The 21,794-nt window shown below is 40.6% G+C and overlaps 1 protein-coding gene across 1 annotated transcript; it reads right to left on the reverse strand.

Annotated features, from left to right (window-relative positions):
* Positions 1 to 622: 622 nt before the first annotated feature.
* LOC125890532 (leucine-rich repeat-containing protein 43-like) lies at positions 623 to 18,711 on the reverse strand. The gene is made up of 13 exons (XM_049579206.1): positions 18,601 to 18,711; positions 18,242 to 18,454; positions 16,120 to 16,161; positions 14,974 to 15,084; positions 13,996 to 14,135; positions 9,210 to 9,448; positions 8,954 to 9,114; positions 7,879 to 8,050; positions 6,044 to 6,183; positions 5,873 to 5,962; positions 2,329 to 2,541; positions 1,970 to 2,072; positions 623 to 1,768 (listed from the first exon to the last, which is right to left on the reverse strand). The coding sequence occupies exons 1-13, from the start codon at positions 18,709 to 18,711 to the stop codon at positions 1,593 to 1,595; spliced, it is 1,911 nt and encodes a 636-aa protein (XP_049435163.1). The 3' UTR covers positions 623 to 1,592.
* Between the last annotated feature and the right edge of the window lie 3,083 nt (positions 18,712 to 21,794).

Here is a 21,794-nt window from a genome sequence, read left to right on the forward strand (position 1 = left end):
ATGTATCAATGTGGATCGATGTATCATTACACCCCTAGTTGCAATCTGCAACCTCACGGCTAGATGCCACTAAATCCTGCACACTGGACCTTTTATCATACAGTTCATCAGTTATTCTGCACGCTTATTGTTATGCATTGAATGGCATATGAAATATCCATGTTATGCCCCCTTTTGAAAATGGAAGATACAAGATGACAACAACAGGACAATCAAATAATTGAAGGAGTCAGAGTGGCAGTTACACAATGAAAAGTGATTTACTTACAAGTGTAACATAAGGTTCTCCAAATGTGAGGGAAGAAGGGCCAAAGTGGTTGTGCCAAATAAATGAAAGCAATATAACAAAACCAGACCTCAACTAACCTCTACATCTAAAGCAAAACACAAACCAAAAACCTAAAGCAAAATCTAAAAAAAAAAGCTTCACCAAACAAATACATGGGTGGCAACAACCAATAAACGTAGTGTGTCTAAACACAAAATAACTACGTGAGGGAAATGTATAGGGTACCCCACTCACCTGCAGTCCTCAACCTCCCGCCACACCTTCAATTTCTAACAACTTTATGAAAATCTGAGCAGCAAAAGAGGATAAAAGATGATCAAAAGGAGAGGCGGAAACTCCTCAGACGAGCTCCTTTTCTTGATGACAGGCAGGCTGAAAGCACGAGGTAACCAATCAGCATTCTGACAGAACTGCACAAGGTGGAAGTAATCAGGTTGTTAGCACCTGAAGAGAAAACAGAGGAGGGAGAAAACACAGCACCATTTTTCCCCTGCCTGGCATCCATAAAATATGTCTGTCAGTCCTCAGTGTTTTCAATGATAGACAAGGGGTCCCTTTAGGGAAAAAGGTTGGTTACCAAAATACAGGTTCATACATAGACCTTCATGTCTGATCAGCTTGTAGCAGTGCTTTCTTTGTAATTGCACCATCTTGACTTGGGTTAAGTCCCTCGTGTACAGCCAAAACATTAAAACCAGTGGTGGGTGAAGTGAATAAAATTGACCATCTTGTTACAATGTTCTGTTGGGAAACCTTGGGTTCTGGCATTAATGTGGATGCTACTTGACACACTCCACCCACCCGAACACCATTGCAGACAAAAAAAAAAAAAACTCATGGCAATAGCACTTGTTGATGGCAGTGCCCCCCTAGCAGGACTACTGATGGTGCCTCACCATAAAAGCTGCTCAGGAATGACCCGAGGAATAACACAAAGAGCTCAAGGTGTCGACTTTGCCCCCAAATACCCCAGATCCCAATCTGATAGGACAGTTGAGGGATGTGCTGGTACTCCAGAGATAACCCTGATCAACGTTGGGTGCTCCTTGGACCGGACTTGGTTCTGACCTGTCAAGGCATGGACACAGGACCTCTAAGGGGTGTCCTATAGTGTCTGGTACCAGGGTGTTAGCTTCAGATCTTTTGAGTCCTCTGGGATGTGAGGTGGGGTACCAGCAATACATCAGCAGTAATGAGGGAATACAGGGAGGAACATAAGAGATTAATCTAAGCTAACAGGACTAGTTTGGATAGGGCTCCATAACGTACAGTAGATCTAACTGATCAAGCTGATAATCTTACTTTAAGACAAATCAGGCTGTTTGCTTTTATGTGGTAGTGTAAGTTGATTCGCATCAGCTGCAGACTGCCATTTCTCCAGCTCCACACTCAACTCCACAGTCAGTGGCTCCAGTGGGACGGACACAGAGTTGTCTGTGTGGACATCTGTCTCAGATTCCTTATTTCCCTTTCCTCTGCCTACACAGGAAGACATCAAACAGGGTTCATGATTTTAAGCAGACTGAACATTGGACACCAAATACGCTTTCTTCGATAATGTGACATAAATGAGATATATATGAGATATAAACCACGTATGCTCTACTGGCCGACCTTTAAAAACGTTTTAATATCAATAATCTCAGTTTTACAGTTGGAAAAGTGATTCAGATGATTAACCTTTAAAAGCTGCTGTATTCTTCTGTTTGGTACCGCTGCCTCCTCTCCGCTTTGATTGCTTGTCCTCCTTCTTCTTGTCCTCTTTGATTTTCTTTCCCAGATCCTAAAAATGAGCAAACACATATATATATCACGTGAAATAAGTTCCCACGTAAGTGTGACAGTTTATAATCCTGTTGACTACTCCATGTGTTGCTTGTTTCCTTTAGACATCATAAAACCTGCCTCAGTGTTTCTGGGTTTGGACTGTGACCCCCCAAGTTGTTTGCTAATAATTCCAGTGAAATGAACCAGATAGCGGTCGTACTGTCTCAGCAACGCCCTAGCTGTGTCAACACATGTTTAGCATATAAACTTGCCTTTTCAAGTGATTGCGTAGCTTCCAGGTCAGACTCAGTGTGCAGGGTGCCAAGGTCACAGAGAACATCGACCTTATGACCTCTTTTTACCAAGCCCTGCAGGGGGACGTGGACGGAGCCAAGGGTTCTTCTGATGGGGGCGTCCTGGACCAGATCTGGTACAGATTTCTTCTTTTTGTCCTTGTCTTTGGTGGAACCTGATTTGATTGGAGACTGGGGAAGAAACCGCAGATGTGAACTAATAATGTTGAGATGCAGACGAATTATATCTGCCAAAACAAACTTTGGTAGCACTTTATAATACAGCCCGTGTTTTACGACGTAACTCCCCGTGTCTTACCATATACTTATTGGGACTTTCATGGTAACTCTCTGACATCTACATGGCATTTTAGAGGAACCTGTTGTGTAGTTTCGCTTGTCTTACAGTAGACCTGCCGGGGTCTTACAGTGGAACTGCTACTGTCTTATGCTGTCACTCCCAGTGTCTTATAATGGAACTTCATGCGTCTTACCTTGCACTTACTGGGACTTCCCGGGTGACTCTCTGACATCTACCATGACATTTTGGGGGAGCCTATATGGTTTAGTTTCACTTATGACTTACAGTGTAACTCGCTATGTCTTACAGTAAAACGTCTTACAAAAATGGAAAACTGGAAAAGTGTGCTACAGTATGAAAAATTGTAGAAAATCTGTATGCTAAATTGTTGACTTTTCCAAATAAAAAAGATAATTGAAAAAAAAAAAAAAAAAAAAAAAAAAACGTCTTACAGTCCAACTCCTTTTGTCTTACCATGTAGGCCTACTTATTAAAACTTATAACTATAAAATCAGATATGATTTACAGTTTTAAAATACACGAAAATCATACTGCAATATGTAACCTGTTTAATCACACAATGACAACTTCAGAGTTATAAAATATCTTTATTCTTTACCACGCAGACACCTGGTACTTACATGCTAAGTGCCCAAGACTTCCCCTGTAAGTACCAGGGACCGGGCTGTATTGTAAAGTGCACACTGTTCGCCCTTCCTTACCATGCAGGTACCTGGTACTTACACTCTAAGCACCCGAGACTGTTTATTTACCAGTATGCACTTTGCCTGGTAAGGAAGGGTGAACAGTGTGCACTTTACAATACAGCCCGCTCCCTGATAAGTACAGTGTAGGTCTCTGGTAATTACAGGGAAAGTCCCTGGTAGGTACAGCAGAAGTCTCGGGTGCTTAGAGTGTAAGTACCAGGTACCTGCATGGTAAGGAAGGGTGAACAGTGTGCACTTTACAATACAGCCCGGCCCCTGATAAGTACAGTGTAGGTCTCTGGTAATTACAGGGAAAGTCCCTGGTAGGTACAGCAGAAGTCTCGGGTGCTTAGAGTGTAAGTACCAGGTACCTGCATGGTAAGGAAGGGTGAACAGTGTGCACTTTACAATACAGCCCGGTCCCTGGTACTTACAGGAAGTCTTGGGCACTTAGCATGTAAGTACCAGGTGTCTGCGTGGTAAAGAATAAAGATATTTTATAACTCTGAAGTTGTCATTGTGTGATTAAACAGGTTACATATTGCAGTATGATTTTCGTGTATTTTAAAACTGTAAATCATATCTGATTTTATAGTTATAAGTTTTAATAAGTAGGCCTACATGGTAAGACATCAGGAGTTGGACTGTAAGACGTTTTACTGTAAGACATAGCGAGTTACACTGTAAGTCATAAGTGAAACTAAACCATATAGGCTCCCCCAAAATGTCATGGTAGATGTCAGAGAGTCACCCGGGAAGTCCCAGTAAGTGCAAGGTAAGACGCATGAAGTTCCATTATAAGACACTGGGAGTGACAGCATAAGACAGTAGCAGTTCCACTGTAAGACCCCGGCAGGTCTTAGAGGAGTTATGCCGTAAGACACGGGAAGTTACACCGTAAGACACGGGGAGTTACGTCGTAAAACACGGGCTGTATTATAAAGTGCTACCCAAACTTTTTATACTTAGAGCTGATGTAACAAGCTCTGGTAGACTTACCCGTGGACTGCTCATCAAGCCTGTCTTAAAGGAGTATTTCACTCCCCAAATGACCATGTGAATATCAATTACCCACCCTGTATTTCTCGCATGTCTCCGGTGACAGAAGAATCCAAAAACAGTGAAAATTATTAATGAATTGAAGTCATAAGTGTTCAGCAACAGAATAACTATATCAAAACATCCGTTTACAAACTCTCACAAAACTGTGGTTTACTCTAAGCTCAGGACTTCCCAAACAGAAAGCCCTTTCAGAACTAAACTAAAAAAAATATCTATGCTCCCTTTGAAGCTAAACTCCATTAACAAAAACAGTAATATTACTTCACTGAACACTGGATCTGCTGGTCAACCGCTGCCTTGATCTGTTAGTTTGTGTTATCGTGTGACTTCGGTGTTTTAAAGGGTTAGTTTGGGGCACAGGGAAATGGAGATCTGTGTGGGTACATGAGACCCTTTTATTTATTTAGCAAATGCAAATTTCTTAAGCCAAGCAGTAGCCTCTTGATCTATATTGGGGAGGGAGACTAGACCTCCTTTTAGTCTTTGGAGAGGGCAGGCTTCAATAATATGCTCCATGCTTTGCTCCTCTCCACAAGCACACATTGGGCTCAAGCTGCTCCCCTATCTGTGAAGGCTGGCCAAGCAGGGACCTTGACCAGTCCTAAATCTGTTCAAGGTGGACCACTGTCTCCTTGGGAGGTTGGTGCCAGAGACTGGTTGAGTCGGGTCTGACACTAGATATTTGTTTGGGATGTCTTTGGATTCCCATTCAGTGATCCAGGCGGACAGGGCATCAAAGTCAGTGGGTGGGGGGTCCTTCCAAATTGGACGTCTAGATCGGAGATGAGCAGGTGGTGGGTTGAAGATGTCGGTGTGGATTGGTAAATTGGTGGGGGGAGTCTTTGACCTTTTGGAGCATCCCGCTTGAGGCTGACTCCAGAAGCCAGTCAATTCCCATAGACCCCTATGTTGAAATGCCCAACTTTACAGCAGAAATAAACATGTTTACAGCCTGGTACAAAAAATAGTTTTGGTCTCTTACAGCTAATTTCTATATTCATGATAACTGTACAGGGGTGAATTTTTATATAACTCACCTGTTTACATTTGATGAAGACTTAAAGTTATGCATAATTCAGGATAACTTAGGTCTGCCCCTTGCTCCTCCTCCTCCTCCTCCTCCTCCTCCTCCTCTCACCCAAATATGGTCCCTTATGGCTCCAAAAAAACCAAGATGGTGGAAATGCCAAACTTGAGCCTTCAAAACAAGAGTCCCCAAACCAAAGGGTGACGTCAAGGTAGCTACATGCAGCATTTCCACAGTCTATGGTTTGCTGACACAGTAACGGACACATTTTTCCTGTCTGTGTGCTCCCATATCAGTCCCATTGTTGGAATGAATAATCCAGGGTTTCCCGAAAACTCTGTTCATTAGTTGTTATTTTTGTGAAGCTGACTAATGCCATGGGTGTCAACAGTTTGTGATTCAGTGGGAACTAAATGATAAGCTCACCTCTTTTTCTTTCCCACCTTTCCTCTCTTTAACATTTCGGTTGGGTTTGGCCACCGGGACGTCTTCAGAGGCTGCAGGCCATGACAGGACCTAAAATGCCAAATGTCAGAATATGAGTCCCAACACATTTTACATCTAAATGTTTACCCACTCAAACTTTATTTTCTTTACCTTTTCCTCCTCTAGCGTAAGATAAAGACCTTGATTGAAAAATCTCTTTAAGCCTCCCAGATCACTAACAATGTACGTTTGTGTGTCACTGAAGTCCATGCACTCTGCCCATGTCAGTTTTGATGTTCTGTGTCTTGACACTGTGGAAACAGAAAGAGTAAAAACAGACAATATGTTTGGCACACACGGGCACAGCTCAGTGTAGCCCCAGTTACGCTCCCTCGGCACCAATAGTGTTTTTTACCTTTAAATAATGAAATGTGTAAAAGTGAATAACCAGCAATTCTGTTCCCAATCCGATCCCTGCTACATGCACGTGTTGAGTGTGTACCCTATGACCTCTTTGTCTGTATGTATGTATCCTGTGGGGATGTCTGGTGTGTGTGCTTGCAGACTTAAGGCTACGTTAAGTTGTTGTCACATTTTGTATGTATTTTGTTGTTAACTGTGGCAGCATGAGCGCTGTCCTGTGCTAAAACCTTTCACCTTTGCACATGAATGATGTTTAGCCCTGTGGTCACTTATATTATGGTTACTGTTATTTGTTGAATATTCTTTGGCCAAATTCTTATTAAAAAAAACATTTACATTGCATGTTCTGTGTGCCATGTCTGATTTTTACTGAACTACATTTGCATCTTTCATATGTATAATATCAGCATTTTTAAAGTGACATGTAATATATAAGCTGACTTTGTTATTGGGAGGTGGAGGGGATCGTGGTTGACATGTCACCAGGCAAGACGTCTGCCAAGCTGAAGACCACTGTTGGAAACTAACAGCACTGGTTGGTTTTGGCGACACTCTATGGCGTTTCCACCAGTGTTTGTGGCACTGAACCTGGGTAGCGACACATCAGAGCATTTCACAGTGACGCTTGAGCTGCTAAAACTGAAGGTTTTTCACAGGCCCGTTCCTGCTTTTCGTTTTGTGCCACCAAAAGCGGGTATTTGAAGCCAGAACATGATATTTTCTTAGCCATACCCAAGTGGCCATGTGGCCATTAGAAAATGACAGCAAGCATGGCCATCATCTGTTCTTCTCTCAATTATATTTAAGTACTTTTTCAAGGACCAAGTCAAAAAATGTCTGAATTTCAAAGTATTCAAGGACTTAAATTTCTGAGTGTCAAAATTCAAGTACTTCAAGCACTACAAACCCTTTAATAATGTAACTCTAAAGTCATGGGAAGTCAAACAGTTTCACGGTGTGTATAACTCTCCGCTGGCTGTTCTGACTGTGTGTTTCTCTGAAACCAAATTTCACAGAAACTGATAAGAGAAAGTTCCTCCCTGTTATACAGGACACATAACTAAATTACATCATACTGTATGATGTCCAGACATCATTGTCACGGGGATGCCCCGTGACCTCTAATGGAGGAGCTATAGCTCCTGCTATATGCAGGAGTTGGAAGCTTCTCTCGAGTCTCTGAGATCTGTCTAGCAAGCCGGCCACAGCGGCTGTTACTGCCAGGGGCCCAAACTTAAAGGGGGCATAGCCCGGTGCAGAGTTGATTTTTGTTTTAGTTTTTCTTCAGTTTTGGCCAGCTGATCTGCACTGTACATATTGCTGCACCTAACCCACTGCTGGAAAAGAAAAGGGAAATAAAAAAAAATTGGACTGTTGAACAGCTAAAGTTCCTTTGGCCTTCACCGCTCGACCAACCTTACAATCATACTGACAATTATTTCCAGACTCCTCTAATCCTAAACTAAATGTCATGCAGTGATAATCACCGTGTTAAAACAAATGTGTCAGCTCTAACAGTGTTTGTGCTTTAATCCATTTTTGTGTGGGCGTGACACCAGTGTAGGTTAAATAAATGTTGTTACCATGTGCAGTGTCATAGCAGATTTCCTCAGTATACGCCACAAAGTCCTGTGCGTCTGGTTTGGAAGATTCTTTGTCACAGTTTTTGTTTGATTGTAGGTCAGCATCACTGAAGACGTCCTCCGTCACATGTACTGCGTCACATTTAGACTCACTGAACTTCTGTGAGCAGCACTGCAAAAAGGAAGAAAAAGCTGATGTGAAAGATAGTCACTGTTGAAAGATAAGCTGAAACAACACACAAATCTAATATGGATTCAAAGTGCACATTTGTATTGATAAAAATATTGTAAGTATCAATAAGTAAATGTATAAATACATGCAGTAATATACATATATATATATATATATATATGGTGAAAAAATATATGGATAAATACAGAGATAATTAAATTAATATGGAAAATAAATAAATAAATAAATGTGAAAACTAATAAGTAAATGTAAAAAATAAATATGGAAATAAATAATTATGTTATTAATTATGTGTGTGTGTGTGTATGTGTGTATATATATATGTGTGTGTGTGTGTGTGTGTGTGTATATATATATATATACATATACATATAAATGTGGAAATTAATAAAAAATGTTGAAATAAATACAGGAATAAATAAATTAAATGCATTAATAATTACAGAAATGGAAATGAATAAAAGAATACGTAAATGTTGAAATGAATTTGAAAATAACTAGATAATGCATACATAAACTACTTTTTCTTTCTGTCTTTCTATTAATTTGTTCATTCCTGTATTTATTTATTTATATTATTTATATTTACTTATATGGGGTTTTTTATTTATTGATACTTACATCATTTTTTTTTTATCTCGAATACAGCTAGGCAGGTGAGTATTGGTTTAAGACATACTTGAGTTATATTTAAGTTCTTACATGTGAAACTAATATAACATATGGATTATTACTGTCATGTGTAATTACATGTCAGTCTACAATGTAAAAAACAAAAACAAAACACTTGATTTGAGTTCAGTTTTTTATATGTGACACTCTGGACAGCATTAAACTCACAGACACGTAAAGAGACTGAGCAGTGTAGGAAGTATACGTCACCAGGTCAACAGTTTGATGACTAAGGAACTCGTATGTGATAAAGTAGCCGTAGGTGATAACAGGGAAATCAGGAGCGTTTTCGTCCAAACTCATCGATGGGTCTGGGATTCCCCTCACTCTGCCCACACTCACTGTGACTGATGCCCGGTCCTCTATCAGATCTGTAGGTATGGATAAAATGACAGAGCTGCTTACTTAGAAAAGAAACGGTAGCCCACTCAGGCTTACTCACTGATAGCAAAGTCCACAGACTCACCAGTCATCTTGGAGAGGCTGCTAAAACTACATCTTTCCTCAGGGGAGATCCGTGAGGCGTCTAGGTATGAGAGCCGTGGGAGACTGTCTATAGTGAGGCCTGGGTAGAAGGGAGCGAGAGTGAAGGGGTTTCCCTCTAGAACCAGCGTCCTGAGGCAGGGGAGCGTGCTCAAAGCATCCAGCAGGGCCTGCTGGTTCTGAAACTCACAGTCACTCAGGTCCAGACACACCAGCTGTGGCCTGAGGTCAGAGACAGTTTTTTCAGAATGGTGGTGTGCTGTATGGCAAGACTAACAGGTTTTAGAAAAAAAGAAAATGAGGAAGAGGATGAACTTATGTCTCCTGTTTATTCACAAATAAACCTTTTAAGTGTCCAGTGTGTGAGATTTAGGAGGATTAATGACACATAGCGGTGAGGATTGCATATTGGAACCTGATGAAACTTCTCCTGGTTAGAATTCCTTCAGTGTTCATTGGTCAGGAGGTTTTTACGGGGAGCTGAATCATCTGCAGAGGTTTCTTCCTCTCCAAAATAAACGGACCAGGAGATTTAAACCAGTAAAAACACTGAATAAAGCAGTTTCACATAAAAAAAAATCATTGTTTTTCCAACATTGCTCATTGCAGATGGGCTGCTATCTACGGTGGCCCACGTGAAAACACATATGGCCCTATTTAGAGCCAGTGTTTGGTTTGTCCATTCAGGGCTACTGTAAAAACATGGCAATGCAACATGACTATCTGCTTAGACAAGAACTGGCTCCCTTCGTAAATATAAACGGCTCATTCTAAGGTAAAAAAACAACAACACAGCAAGTCTTATTTTCAGGTGATTATATGTTTAATAAAACTGACTTACTATAATCAATTTCTGCCAATATATCCCTCTAAATCCTACACACAACTTATATTTGGGTGTGTTGCTTGACAGATATGACGAATTTCGACATAAAAAAAATGTCATGTGACCCTTTTTTTCATGTTGCGTGCCAGGAGAATTTTGTTGTGCCACAGGCGACATCAGGTTTTGTTACACAGTGTGACTGGCAGTGTCACTATTATCACCATGGAGATAGTAGTTTTAAATCCACAACAACTCTGACCTGCACCCAGTGTCTCTGTCCACAGAAGCAGAGTTGAGAGGACAGCGGCCAGCCAAACTGCCTTCACCAGGCTGACTGACAGCAGACATTTTCTGAACCAATATAATTTTTTATGTTAGCTCCACGGGAGGGAATCAACAGTGTTTGTATGTATTGATTAATTTATTTTATTTACTGTAGTGAGTGAGGGGAATCTGATCAATCAACAACTGTCTGTGCAGATCATTCTTCACTAAACATGACAGAAATAAACTAATAAAAAGCGCAGGGGTCTCTGGTTACCATGAAAACGACTCAAACCGAGTTCTCTTTAATTTTTGTCAAGCAACACTTTTCAAAAGTGTCGATCGTTCTAACTTAAATCAGGCTTAACACAGACAGCATAAACAAAATTAAACATACAGTCCCTGACAAAAGTCTTGTCGCTTATCCAAGTTGTAGGAACAACAAATAATAACCTGACTTGTAGCTAATCAATTGGAATCAGAAATAGCTTATATGAAAGGCAAAGGCCTTTAGATTATGCTTATTATACCAAAATAAAGTTGTGTGTCATTCATTGAGTTTTATCATTTAATTGGGACAGAAAGGTCAGATTTTGCTTGGACAAAAGTCTTGTCGTGTCTTTAAACGATTCAACCAATCACAGATTAGAGCTCCACCTGTGACATATACTGTAATTAACACATTCCCAGGTGTGTATTAAAAAAAGAACCCCAGCACACCAGAGCTTCATGTGAAGTGCAACCTGACCGCTGACAACATGCCAAAGATTCAACCACAGACCAAAGTGCTGATCATCAAGAGCCTGAAGACCAAGTCTGCTGCTGAGGTGGCAGACATCTTCAGTGTATCCAAACGTCAAGTGGAGAGGATAAAAAAAGATGTGAAGAAACTGGTGACGTTCATGACAAGCCCAGGTCAGGCAGACCCCCTAAGACAACTGTTAGAGAGGACCGTTTGTTGCTTTGGCAGTCCAGGGCCAGCCCTTTTTCAAATGCAGCAGAGCTACATCAGAAATGGTCACCAGAAACCCCTGTATCTACCAGAACAGTTTGTCGAATTCTCTCTGGTGGTCTCCATGGCCGAATTACTGCTCACAAACCAGCATTAAACAGAAGACAACAAAAGAATCGTGTTGCATTTGCCAAGGCCCACAGCTTGCAGAAAGAATGGACAGTGGAAAAGTGGCAGAAGGTTGATTTTTCTGGTGAATCATCCATTGAACTGCATCCCAATCGCCGCAAATGCTGCAGAAGACCTGTTGGAACCCACACGGACCCAAGATTCACCCAGAAAACAGTCAAGTTTGGTGGAGGAAAAATCATGGTTTGGGGTTACATCCAGTATGGGGGTGTGCAAGAGATCTGCAGAGTGGATGGCAACATCAACAGCCTGAAGTATCAAGAGGTTCTCGCTGCCCATTACATTCCAAACCACAAGAGAGGGCAAATTCTTCAGCAGGATGGTGCTCCTTCTCATACTTCAGCCTCCACATCAAAGTTCCTGAAAGTGAAGAAGGTCAAGGTGCTCCGGGATTGGCCAGCCCAATCACCAGACATGAACATTATTGAGCATGTCTGGGGTAAGATGAAGGAGGGGGCTTGGAAGATGAAACCAAAGAATCTTGATGAACTCTGGGAGTCCTGCAAGACTGCTTTCTTTGCCATTCCAGATGACTTCATCAATAAGTTATTTGAGTCATTGCCGAGATGTAGGGATGCAGTCCTCCAAGCTCACGGGAGTCATACACGATATTAATTCTTTTTCCCAAGGCACCATGACTTTATGTTCTGATGTTATTGGAGCATGTTTGTGTATTCAAAATAAAGTATCATTTCTACGGTACATTATTTTTGTATGCGACAAGACTTTTGTCCAAGCAAGATCTGACCTTTCTGTCCTAATTAAATGATAAAACTCAGTTAATGATGCAAAACTTTATTTTGGTATAATAAGCATAATCTAGAGGCCTTTGCCTTTCATATAAGCCATTTCTGATTCCAATTGATCAACTACAAGTCAAGTTATAATTCCTACAACTTGGATAAGCGACAAGACTTTTGTCAGGGACTGTATAAAGCTGCTAAAAATATCTATGGTGCAGATGGAAAGGAATTATTTCAAAAAGGCCCTCGAGTGGTTTACTATTACAAATCTATGAAGTTAAGGGTCTTGCAAGAAATAAATTTAAAGAGGCAAAGCAACATACACAGAAACATCCTTATATCCGTTCCTCTATGGCTCAAGTTTCAAAAGCTCCCACATTTCACCCCCTGCGTCGTAAATGCCCACTCATTTCAAATGCAACAACTCCAGATAGTCGCACAGTTAGATTTCTGTTAGATGTTTAAAGTCTCTGTTTGCATGCTCAAAAATCCCCCTGCAACACATCCACTGTGTGTGTTCAGGCCAGACATCTGTTAACAGATGTATAGATATACTGAGCTCTTGAGTCACAGCAGATGCGCCGCCCCCAAAAATTATGTAAATGTTTATCAAATTTGAATGGTTTCCCATGCTTCATTAATTTAACTTGTTGTATCTTTTTGTAATTTTTGGTATTCACTTTTAAAAGAAAAGCTGTATTTCCCAGAGTTTCTATATATGATAATCTAGGAACTGTTGTCTAAAGGTCCTCTCCACTCCACCAAGACACAATTCTGATGGCAAAATAAAATAAAATAAAATAAAGCATTATTATAAAGTATATATATGTAGCCTATTCGCACATCCAACTGTCTCAGATGGAGGTGTGTTGGGAAATTACTTGAGTCTTTGAACAGAATATCCTGCACACTGCTCTTACTCAGCCTTGACGAAAGTCCAGGGGAACCGAAATGTTAATGTTACTAGTAAATTGTGAAACTGAATGTGAGGGATTTTCTCTTCAAAGACTCAAAAGAAACCAACCAACCAACCAAACAAACAAACAAACAAACAAACAAACAAAAGTCTCAAGCCCGAGCCAAGATAACCCTGATGACATCACCATTAACAAAAAATGCAACAAAGATACAACTGTTTCCACAGGATGCATAGTACTCCTCATAATGATTAATCTGAACATCATGTGTTTTTCAGATATTTACAATTCTGTTTAATTGATGACAAAGAAGCAAAAAGACATTTTTTTCCCTCTGACTTAACTGATCTAATCATCAGGAAACAAGAGTTATTCTGTCTTTTGATCTCCCTCTGAAGCCCAGCTTTAATGTTAGCCTTAACTTTGATATCTGTTGACAAAATGACACAGTGGGCAAAAGTGTGAACTCATTGCTGCCACCGAAACCACATTTAGTAGGTGTGATTTGAGTGGGATCAAATGATTTTCTACCTAACAGTGTCAGCCGCTGCCATCACTCACTGTGTCATCGCCAGCACGATGCTTTGGCAGTAAACTACCAGTGTTGCATCAGCAGGTGGCAAGGCAGACACACTGCCATCATATCTGTGTGTGTGTGTGTGTGTGTGTGTGTGTGTATGAAATTTGTCACAGGTAGAAAAACCAACAATGAAGCATCATGACGTGATGTGATGTCACTGGCTCACCTTACAAACAATAAAAAAGTACACATTTACCTGAACTCTTGTTTGACCTGCTTTTGGTTTGTACTTCTTTAAAAACCCACAACTTCCTTTGTGTGTGTGTGTGTGTGTGTGTGTATGTGTGTGTGAGCTAACCAGTGTGTTCCTGTGAGATGACAGACTACGTCATGGGATCCCAGACTGTTTGAGCTGAGGCCGAGGTACTGCAGGCGAGGGGGTGGGCAGCTGGTGAGACTGTTCAGAGCAGACAGCCAGTTGTCACGTAGCTCCAAAATCTTTGACAGAAACATATTTACAATCAGACAGTTCATCAGCACTACATAACAGCACCAGCTACACTGTGAGTTACGTCATCCATTCTTAAGAACTGGTAACAAAACATGTCCTAACAACAAAAACATAAATGTATAACTTATCAACACATTAATTCCGTTTCTGTGGTGAAATATTAATTTTGAAAGAATTTATAGAGGACTACTGGTTTCAAAAAGGTGGGAATGCTGCTCAGGAGCTAGTAAGCTTCCTATTTTATGATAAATATCATTAAATGATATTGCTACTGGGTGTGTCTCAACCATAACATGTTGACTCTGTAGCCCCTCCAAATAAAAACTAAATAAAAATTATGTTTTAAAAATGAGTATTGTGATTGGCATTAAGAGATCTTAGCAACTTTGAAAAATAAAAATGGTTGCTCGCCATGACTGCTGTGAAATTAATACATATAGAACTTTTTGTCAGCTCCTTCAGATCTTACCTCTGACATCCATCATGTACACTATTCATAAAAACAAAACAAAACAGGAATTTGGCCCATTACATGGTTTGACAGTCAAGCCTTTGATCTTTTACAGTATGTTTTCCCAGCTTAAATGAAGAGTAAAAACCAACCCCCCCCAAAAATAAGGTCTTGTCCCAGTTTTCAAGAATAAGTGACCATGTATCAACACTATCAGTTAGGTTGTCTCACTGGACTTTCCCCAGACCAAAGATATTACAGCATGTGTTTTACCTTTGATGTGATGGTAAAGAAAAAGCTAGAATCTTCTACTCCTTGTGATTTGATTGTGAATCAGCCTTTAATGACAAATTAGATTTGTGGAGCAAACTCACCTTCAAAGTGCTGGGAAGGTTTTCTGCTGGGATTTCTGAGATTTTGTTGGCACTCAGCACCAGTTCCTCCAGCTTCGAGAACTTTAACAGGCCGTCGTCAATGACTGAGACCTGAACACAACACAGACAAAACATCAAGTACGATTTCAATAAATAAAAGCCTCAGTATTGATTGACTTGGTTCTTTGTGTTTTGAACAAGGTCCGTTGCAGAGTTGTAACATGGCATTACAGACTTAAGTGGTTACTCGGAGCCCCTCAGCCAACAGAGTTCCCAGAGACGAATTGACAGCGCGCTTTATTTTTGGGATGCTTTGTTTATTTTATGTCCATTATGGGATTTAAGAGGTGCAATGACAAACTTTAAAGGTACACTATGCAGGGACTGTCAGTTACTGTTTGTAAACACAATTGCCAAAGAAAGTGAAAACCAACCCCAAATGTCCCGAACATAGCAAAATAAGAATATAACTAGAACTAGAACTGCAAGCAGTTACGAACGGGGGCCAAGCCTCCCTGCGCAACTCGGCCCCCGGGTGTCGCGGAGCCCTTGGAAGTCGGCCCGACCAAACATCACTAAGCTTTATGGCTGGCCTCAGGAGCGACTCTGCATCACGCTCACCAAATTTTATGCGAATCTGATCAACTCTCATGTCACTTGATGTTTCTCTGTTTATAGCACCCCCTACCGGTTAATTTGTGGCAAATTTGGCACAGAGCCTCTGGTTGACGTCTGAAACAAGTGACTTGAGTTTGACGTTGATAGCTTTTACTTTGACAAAAATATGCAACGGTATGTGTTTTTTAGCTAGCAGAAAAAAATGTTTATTTATAAGTACCACATTTTTTGGAGTAGCAAAATTCTTTTGATAACTTTTGATCAGGCCAGTCTGGAGATTGTATGTGTAAAGTTTCGTGCAGATGGAGCTTAAACGCTAGGAGGAGTTTGAAAAATTAGGTTTTTGATGTGTAGTGACTTACTAAGAGACATATGCAGTGGGAGTGGGCGTGGCCTATGTCAGAAGATGCAACTCTATTTAGGGAACACGTGGATATAAAGTTTATGAAGATGTGTTTTAAAATGTGGAAGTTACAGGCCAAAACGCGTTTGCCTCCGTTATAGCGCCACCTAGTGGAGTAGACTCACAATTTTTGGTATGGGTGGTCTGTGTGCTATTCTATATATACCCTGTGAATTTCAAAGCCCTCAGTATAAAAATAAATGTTTGTTGTTGATCTTGTAATAAGCCACGCCCACTTTGACCAGTCGTGATAAACTTCAAGTTACGGCCTCAGGAGTGACCCAGCATCATACTCACCAAATGTCGTACAAATTGGTGCTGCCATTTGAGAGATATAAATTTCCCATATTTGCAGCGCCCCCTAGTGGCCAACATTAGTCAAATTTGGCTCATACCCTCAGAGTCACATGCCAAGCAAGGATCTCAGATTTAGTGTTGTTAGCATTTATTTTGACTGAGATATGCAACAGTTCGCGTTTTTATAGGTAGCTAGCAAAATGTGTTTGTTAATAATTTGTGCATATTTGTACCGAACAAAATTCTTTTGATAACTTTAGATCAGGTCCAGCTGATGACTGTCTGTGCCAAGTTTCACGCCGATCGGACAAAATCCCAAGGAGGAGTTTAAAAAAGCAGGTTTTCCAGTTTTCATGATTTTGTGAAAAAAAATTATAGGCCGAAATGGGCGTGGCCCAGCCCAGGTGATTCAGCACTATTCAGGGAATCTGGGGATATGAGGCTGTTGAATGTGTGACATACAGTGTGGGAGTTATAGCCCAAAACGCGTTGACCTTGGTTATAGCGCCCCCTGCTGACGAACCTATGTCATTTTTTGCGTCTGAGGTACGTGCAGGGGTCTGGACCAACCCTCCAAATGGCACCACCCTCCCTTGCACGGTTTAGCCTGCAGCATCACTTTTACCAACAGAAAAATAAAAATAGAGAAAAACTATAATAATAATAATAAAAACCCGAACAAAAACAATAGGGTTCCCTGCACCGCTGGTCCTGGGAACCGCGTATGCTTGCATTCGCAGTTCCCAGGCCCCACGGGCTTGACCCCCTAATAACCGCCTCACAGATATATGCCACTACAATTTCTGAAACGTGGATGCTTAACACACATCTTGAACCAGGCTGCACAGAAGATCTATACAATCAGCACAGCTTCAAGGTGGACACCCAAGATTAGTGTCACCAATTCAGTATCTGAACAAATGTCTCCTCTTCTGTTTCTGAGATATGATGATGAATAGTGGGCAGAAAAGTGTTTTTGCAGAACATTATGATGTCACAGTGAAGCTGACCTTTGACCTTTTGGATATAAAATGTCATGACATCATCATTTTGTCCTATTAGACATTTCTGTGAAATTTTGTCATAATTGGTGTATGAATTCTTGAGTTATGGCCAAAAACATGTTTCATGAGGTCACAGTGACCTTGACCTTTGACCTGAGGCCACTAAGTTCTAATCAGTTCATTCTTGAGTCCAAGGAGACGTTTGTGCCAAATTTGAGTAAAAGAAATCCCTCAAGACGTTCTTGAGATATTGCATTCACAAGAATGAGATGTACATAAAGTCACAGTGACCTTGACTTTTAGACCTTTGACCACTAAATTCTAATTGGTTCATCCATTCAATCCTGGTGGACGTTTGTGCCAAATTTGAAGATTAGGTGGTTCACTGACCATTTTCTAATTCACAATAAAAATATACTGAGTCACTTTAAGTGTCAACAAGGTGCCACAGTGTCTGAAAGACAACCATTAAAACAGACCTTGTTTATAAATTCCCAAATAGAGGTAGGTGCGGTTGTAGATGAAAGGGTTCATGGACACCACCCTCTCTTTATGCATGATTCTCTAACATTACTAGCATTATGTTGTTTTACATCTTCTCTTTCAGTGTTCACACTGTTTCTACAGTTTATCTGTGGTTATTTCAGTCACTGAGAGGAGCAGATATTGTAGGTCTGGTAATGCACCTACAGATAAGAGTGCAAAGGTAGTCTGTTGCTGCACTGATGCCCAGCTCTAGTCTGAGAAGCTAAGAAAGGACCATTATGAACTGGAAACTATTGCTGCAGAGAGAAAACTCTTGCATGCCATAATATTTCTGGGGCCGTTATATCAAATCAGGGTGTGGAGATGAGACGGTTCTGAGGAATAACACTGTACAAGAACAGTGAATCAAATTTTAATTACAACATTTGGATGTAGGGCATCAAAAACTCTGTACACTTACACCCTTGTCCAAGATGTGAAGTGTCGTAAAGTAACTGTAAATGAAATCTGTGTGCAGGCGTTCAGGTGTGAGCACAGCCAGCTGTCTCAGGGCCGCAGTTTGAGGGCTCCATGATCCATCCTGCCGCCAGGGAGAGTGAGGGCAGCTCAGTAGATCCAGGAGGGCATCTGTCTCTTCTGTCTCTGCTCCCTCTGTGCTGCCTTTGGTCTTTCTCTGAGAACATAATCAATCTGTTAATTAGTATATTATACAAAAAGCTTCTACTGTGCACAGAGAGTGCTTTACACCACTGAAAAGACATAATGATCCTTTTGAGATAATCTAGAAAACACTGCAACCAATGAAAAAAAAAACCTCACCCAGGTGCCATATCCACAAGGAAAGTCATGCAGACACAGTCGGTGAATCAGCTTCTCTAGCACAGCAGAAAGTGTGTTTGAGCTCATGTCTGTCAGCAGTTGCTCCTGCATTATGTGTTACATTGATTTTTTAAAGATAAACATAATAAACTACAGCATTAGTGAAGTATGGTCAGTTTTCTTTGGTTAGCCTCTCAGGGAAGAGGCCCCTGGTGTTTATTTACAAATGGCTGTCGGTTGCCTGGCAACAGCTGTTGCTCACTTTGGAAAGACAGCATTGAGTCAGGACCTCAGTGTAAGTCTGAGAGCTCTGTAGAGCAGATAAAACAGGTTTCAGCTCAGCGAGTGTATCAGACAAACACAGTGACTCTGAAATCCTCTGTTATCTAGTTACTTAGTAACTATCAAACATTTATACTAAGAAGAAAAATAGGAGATAAAAATGACACTGATATCAGACTTTAGACACATTAGAGGCTCCTTTTTCATCCTAATAACATATTTAACATACAAGGACTACTGACTGAATAAACTACTGTGAGAAACAATCATCATCGCAAAAAGGTAAATTGAGCACAGCGTTAGTTCAATCAGGAGAGACGTGTTCTGAGAGAAAAGAATATTTATTTACATGTGCACGTAAATGTGAGAAATGTGAACAAGTGAAAAGTCTTTGGCGATTAAACCCCATCTTGAGGTCATCTATTCCAGAAGGGTGGTAAAGACGTAGTATATTAGGGAATCCCGGGGAGTCTTTGCTGCAGTTCTTCCTGCCTTAGTCTTTCAATGTAGGCGCATGGAAGGGCAGAGAGGTTTGCTCTCTCTGCCATAAGTGGGATTTATACTTGTGCGGCAGACCCTATGCGCATTGCCTACACAGTTGTGAGCATTTATACTTGTGCAGTGGTGTGTCTGTGTCACTCTACAGTTAACCCTTCAAAACACTAGTCAGCGGCTGGGTTTCTGTGAAGTACTGTAAAGATTAGTTCATTCAAAACACACATTAAACGTGGCTTAATAGAGACAATTTCAAACACAAGTACACAAATCAGCTTCACTATAACTCGCAGCATTCACAGACAAACTTGTCTTTATCTGGACACATTTTCCCCACAAATACAACATGCTAATGTTATTAGCACAAGCCTATGGCATTTTACATTGTATAAATTAGCCTAGCAGCTAGCAGTCTACTCCTCATATAAACCAGGGACAACAGCGACATTTAACAAAGGTAACGGTACATAATTTGGCTCCATTACAACTCACAAGGTTCACCAACAAAACAGCTGTCTTATACTAAACTCGTTTTCCAAACAAATTTAACATGCTAATGTTATTAGCACTAGCCTATGGCATTTTACATTGTATAAGTTAGCCCTGCTCATATGAAGCCAGATATAAATCCCTTAAGGATAAATCACACACAAGACTAAAAATGCTATTTTTGTGAAGGTTTTATTGTCTTCACAATTTATGGTTTCTTATCTGTGAAATTAAAGTAAATAAAAGCTTTGTTTCCACTGAGGAAAATGGTTTCAGCTTACAAAAATAAACAGGAGGTCTGCGTCGCAATGGCATGTAGTTACATTTCTGGGGAGGTGCACGTCAGGCTACGGCACTGGTTACGGCCTAGGCTCCATGTTAATGCAGAGCCTACGCTGTAGCTACAGCATTGATTCAATGCAGAAGTGTAAATTCTGCCTTGGCTTTCCACAAAGGCACATGGAAGAGGCTTTCTGCATAGGCATAGGAAAGGCAGGGAGGCCCCAGAACAGACAGACAGACAGACAGACAGAGACACACACACACACACACAAACACACACACACCAGTCTTTAATAGGTGATTATGGCCCTGCTTAAAACAAGTCGTAAGGAAATGTAACAAGCCTCCTTGTTCAAGGATTTTAACTTTTAATAAAGCTTCAGATAAAAAGGCTCAGAATAGCATTTTCACCCCATGAACAGTTGGTTTCTTTTTCTTGTGAAATTATCAGGGCTGAGTGATGACTAAGACAGGTTGATTTATTTTAACCACAGAAAGAATATTTCGACTGTGGGATCAATAGATGCTGCTCTTGAATATGATAATGTGATCCATTGTTATCTCGGTTTGCCGTTAAAAATGGCACTTCCAGGTGAACTGAAACCTCCTACACAGCGTGAGGTGTAGCATCCTGTGGTGTGTAAGGTATCTATTTCAGAGATATGCTACTAGGAAATCCATTATCAAACAGTATTTAAAATTCTCACGTCATGGTAAAGGCATCTGAACAGCTCAGATATGGATATTAGTTGGTCCATGGACCATGGAAACAGGAATCACTGGAGATGAAAAACAGGAAAAAGGCAAACCTGGTGTTTTAATCCAAAAACAACAGTGCTGGATTAGATCAGGCCACAGTCATAACTCTCGCCAGAACCACTTAATGACTACATGAAATGCAGTCTAAGTTTGTCTACCTCACACTTTTAAAAGTGAAACAGCACCTTTGTGTGTTAAGGGATTCTTTGAAAGTATTTAAAAAGAAAATGGAGAGCAATCAAACAATCTGTCAGGTCATGTGGGTATAGAATTATGTTGCAAATCATGTTTCCAAACAGTGAAGTTTAGTGTCTTTTTTCATTCAACTGATAAGTATCGAAAGTCTAGATACCTCTGTGGCAGTTTGCATTGTCTCCCCACATCAAACACTGTGGTGAACACTGCCCCACAATTGCAAAATAGAAACATTTACAACAAGATTTCTTCGGACGATAGCGCCACAAAAGCGTCATCCACAAAATGTTGGCATGCAACAAAAAAATCCCATGTTCCGATATATAAGCAGAGTGTGTGCCAGTTTAAGAGCATTAACTCAACAGCGTAAAGACAAAAACACCACCATGTTCACTGGCAAAGGTAAGCTGTTTCTGAATGAACGTTGAGTAAATTAGGGTTTATATTTTCCTGCAAGGACTCACTCTCAGCATCTCTGTGTAACAATGCTTTAGACTGTTATAATTATGTTGTTATCTCAGGAGCAAGTCTGACAGTAAGCTGCCTAAAATCTGAAATGAGCTTTAGGGCAACATTTTCTCACAGCATGTTATTCTCTCATAATCAGTTATGACTCTAGGATGTTTATGATTCTAGTTGCACTCCAGCGCACTTCCGTTGTCATGCAGATGACAGCATTATGCTTGTTTATG

Source organism: Epinephelus fuscoguttatus, linkage group LG6 (genome assembly GCF_011397635.1).
Source record: "Epinephelus fuscoguttatus linkage group LG6, E.fuscoguttatus.final_Chr_v1".
NCBI lineage: Eukaryota > Metazoa > Chordata > Actinopteri > Perciformes > Serranidae > Epinephelus > Epinephelus fuscoguttatus.

Bases quoted from the DNA above. Each gene is read 5' to 3' on its own strand.
- LOC125890532 (XM_049579206.1), bottom strand. From the start codon at position 18,711: ATGCAGGAGCAACTGCTGACAGACATGAGCTCAAACACACTTTCTGCT. The intron at 9,115-9,209 runs GTGAGTCTGTGG...CCATACCTACAG, and splicing joins CAGCCTCTCCAAGATGACTG to ATCTGATAGAGGACCGGGCA. The intron at 5,963-6,043 runs GTAAAGAAAATA...TTGGCATTTTAG, and splicing joins TTACGCTAGAGGAGGAAAAG to GTCCTGTCATGGCCTGCAGC.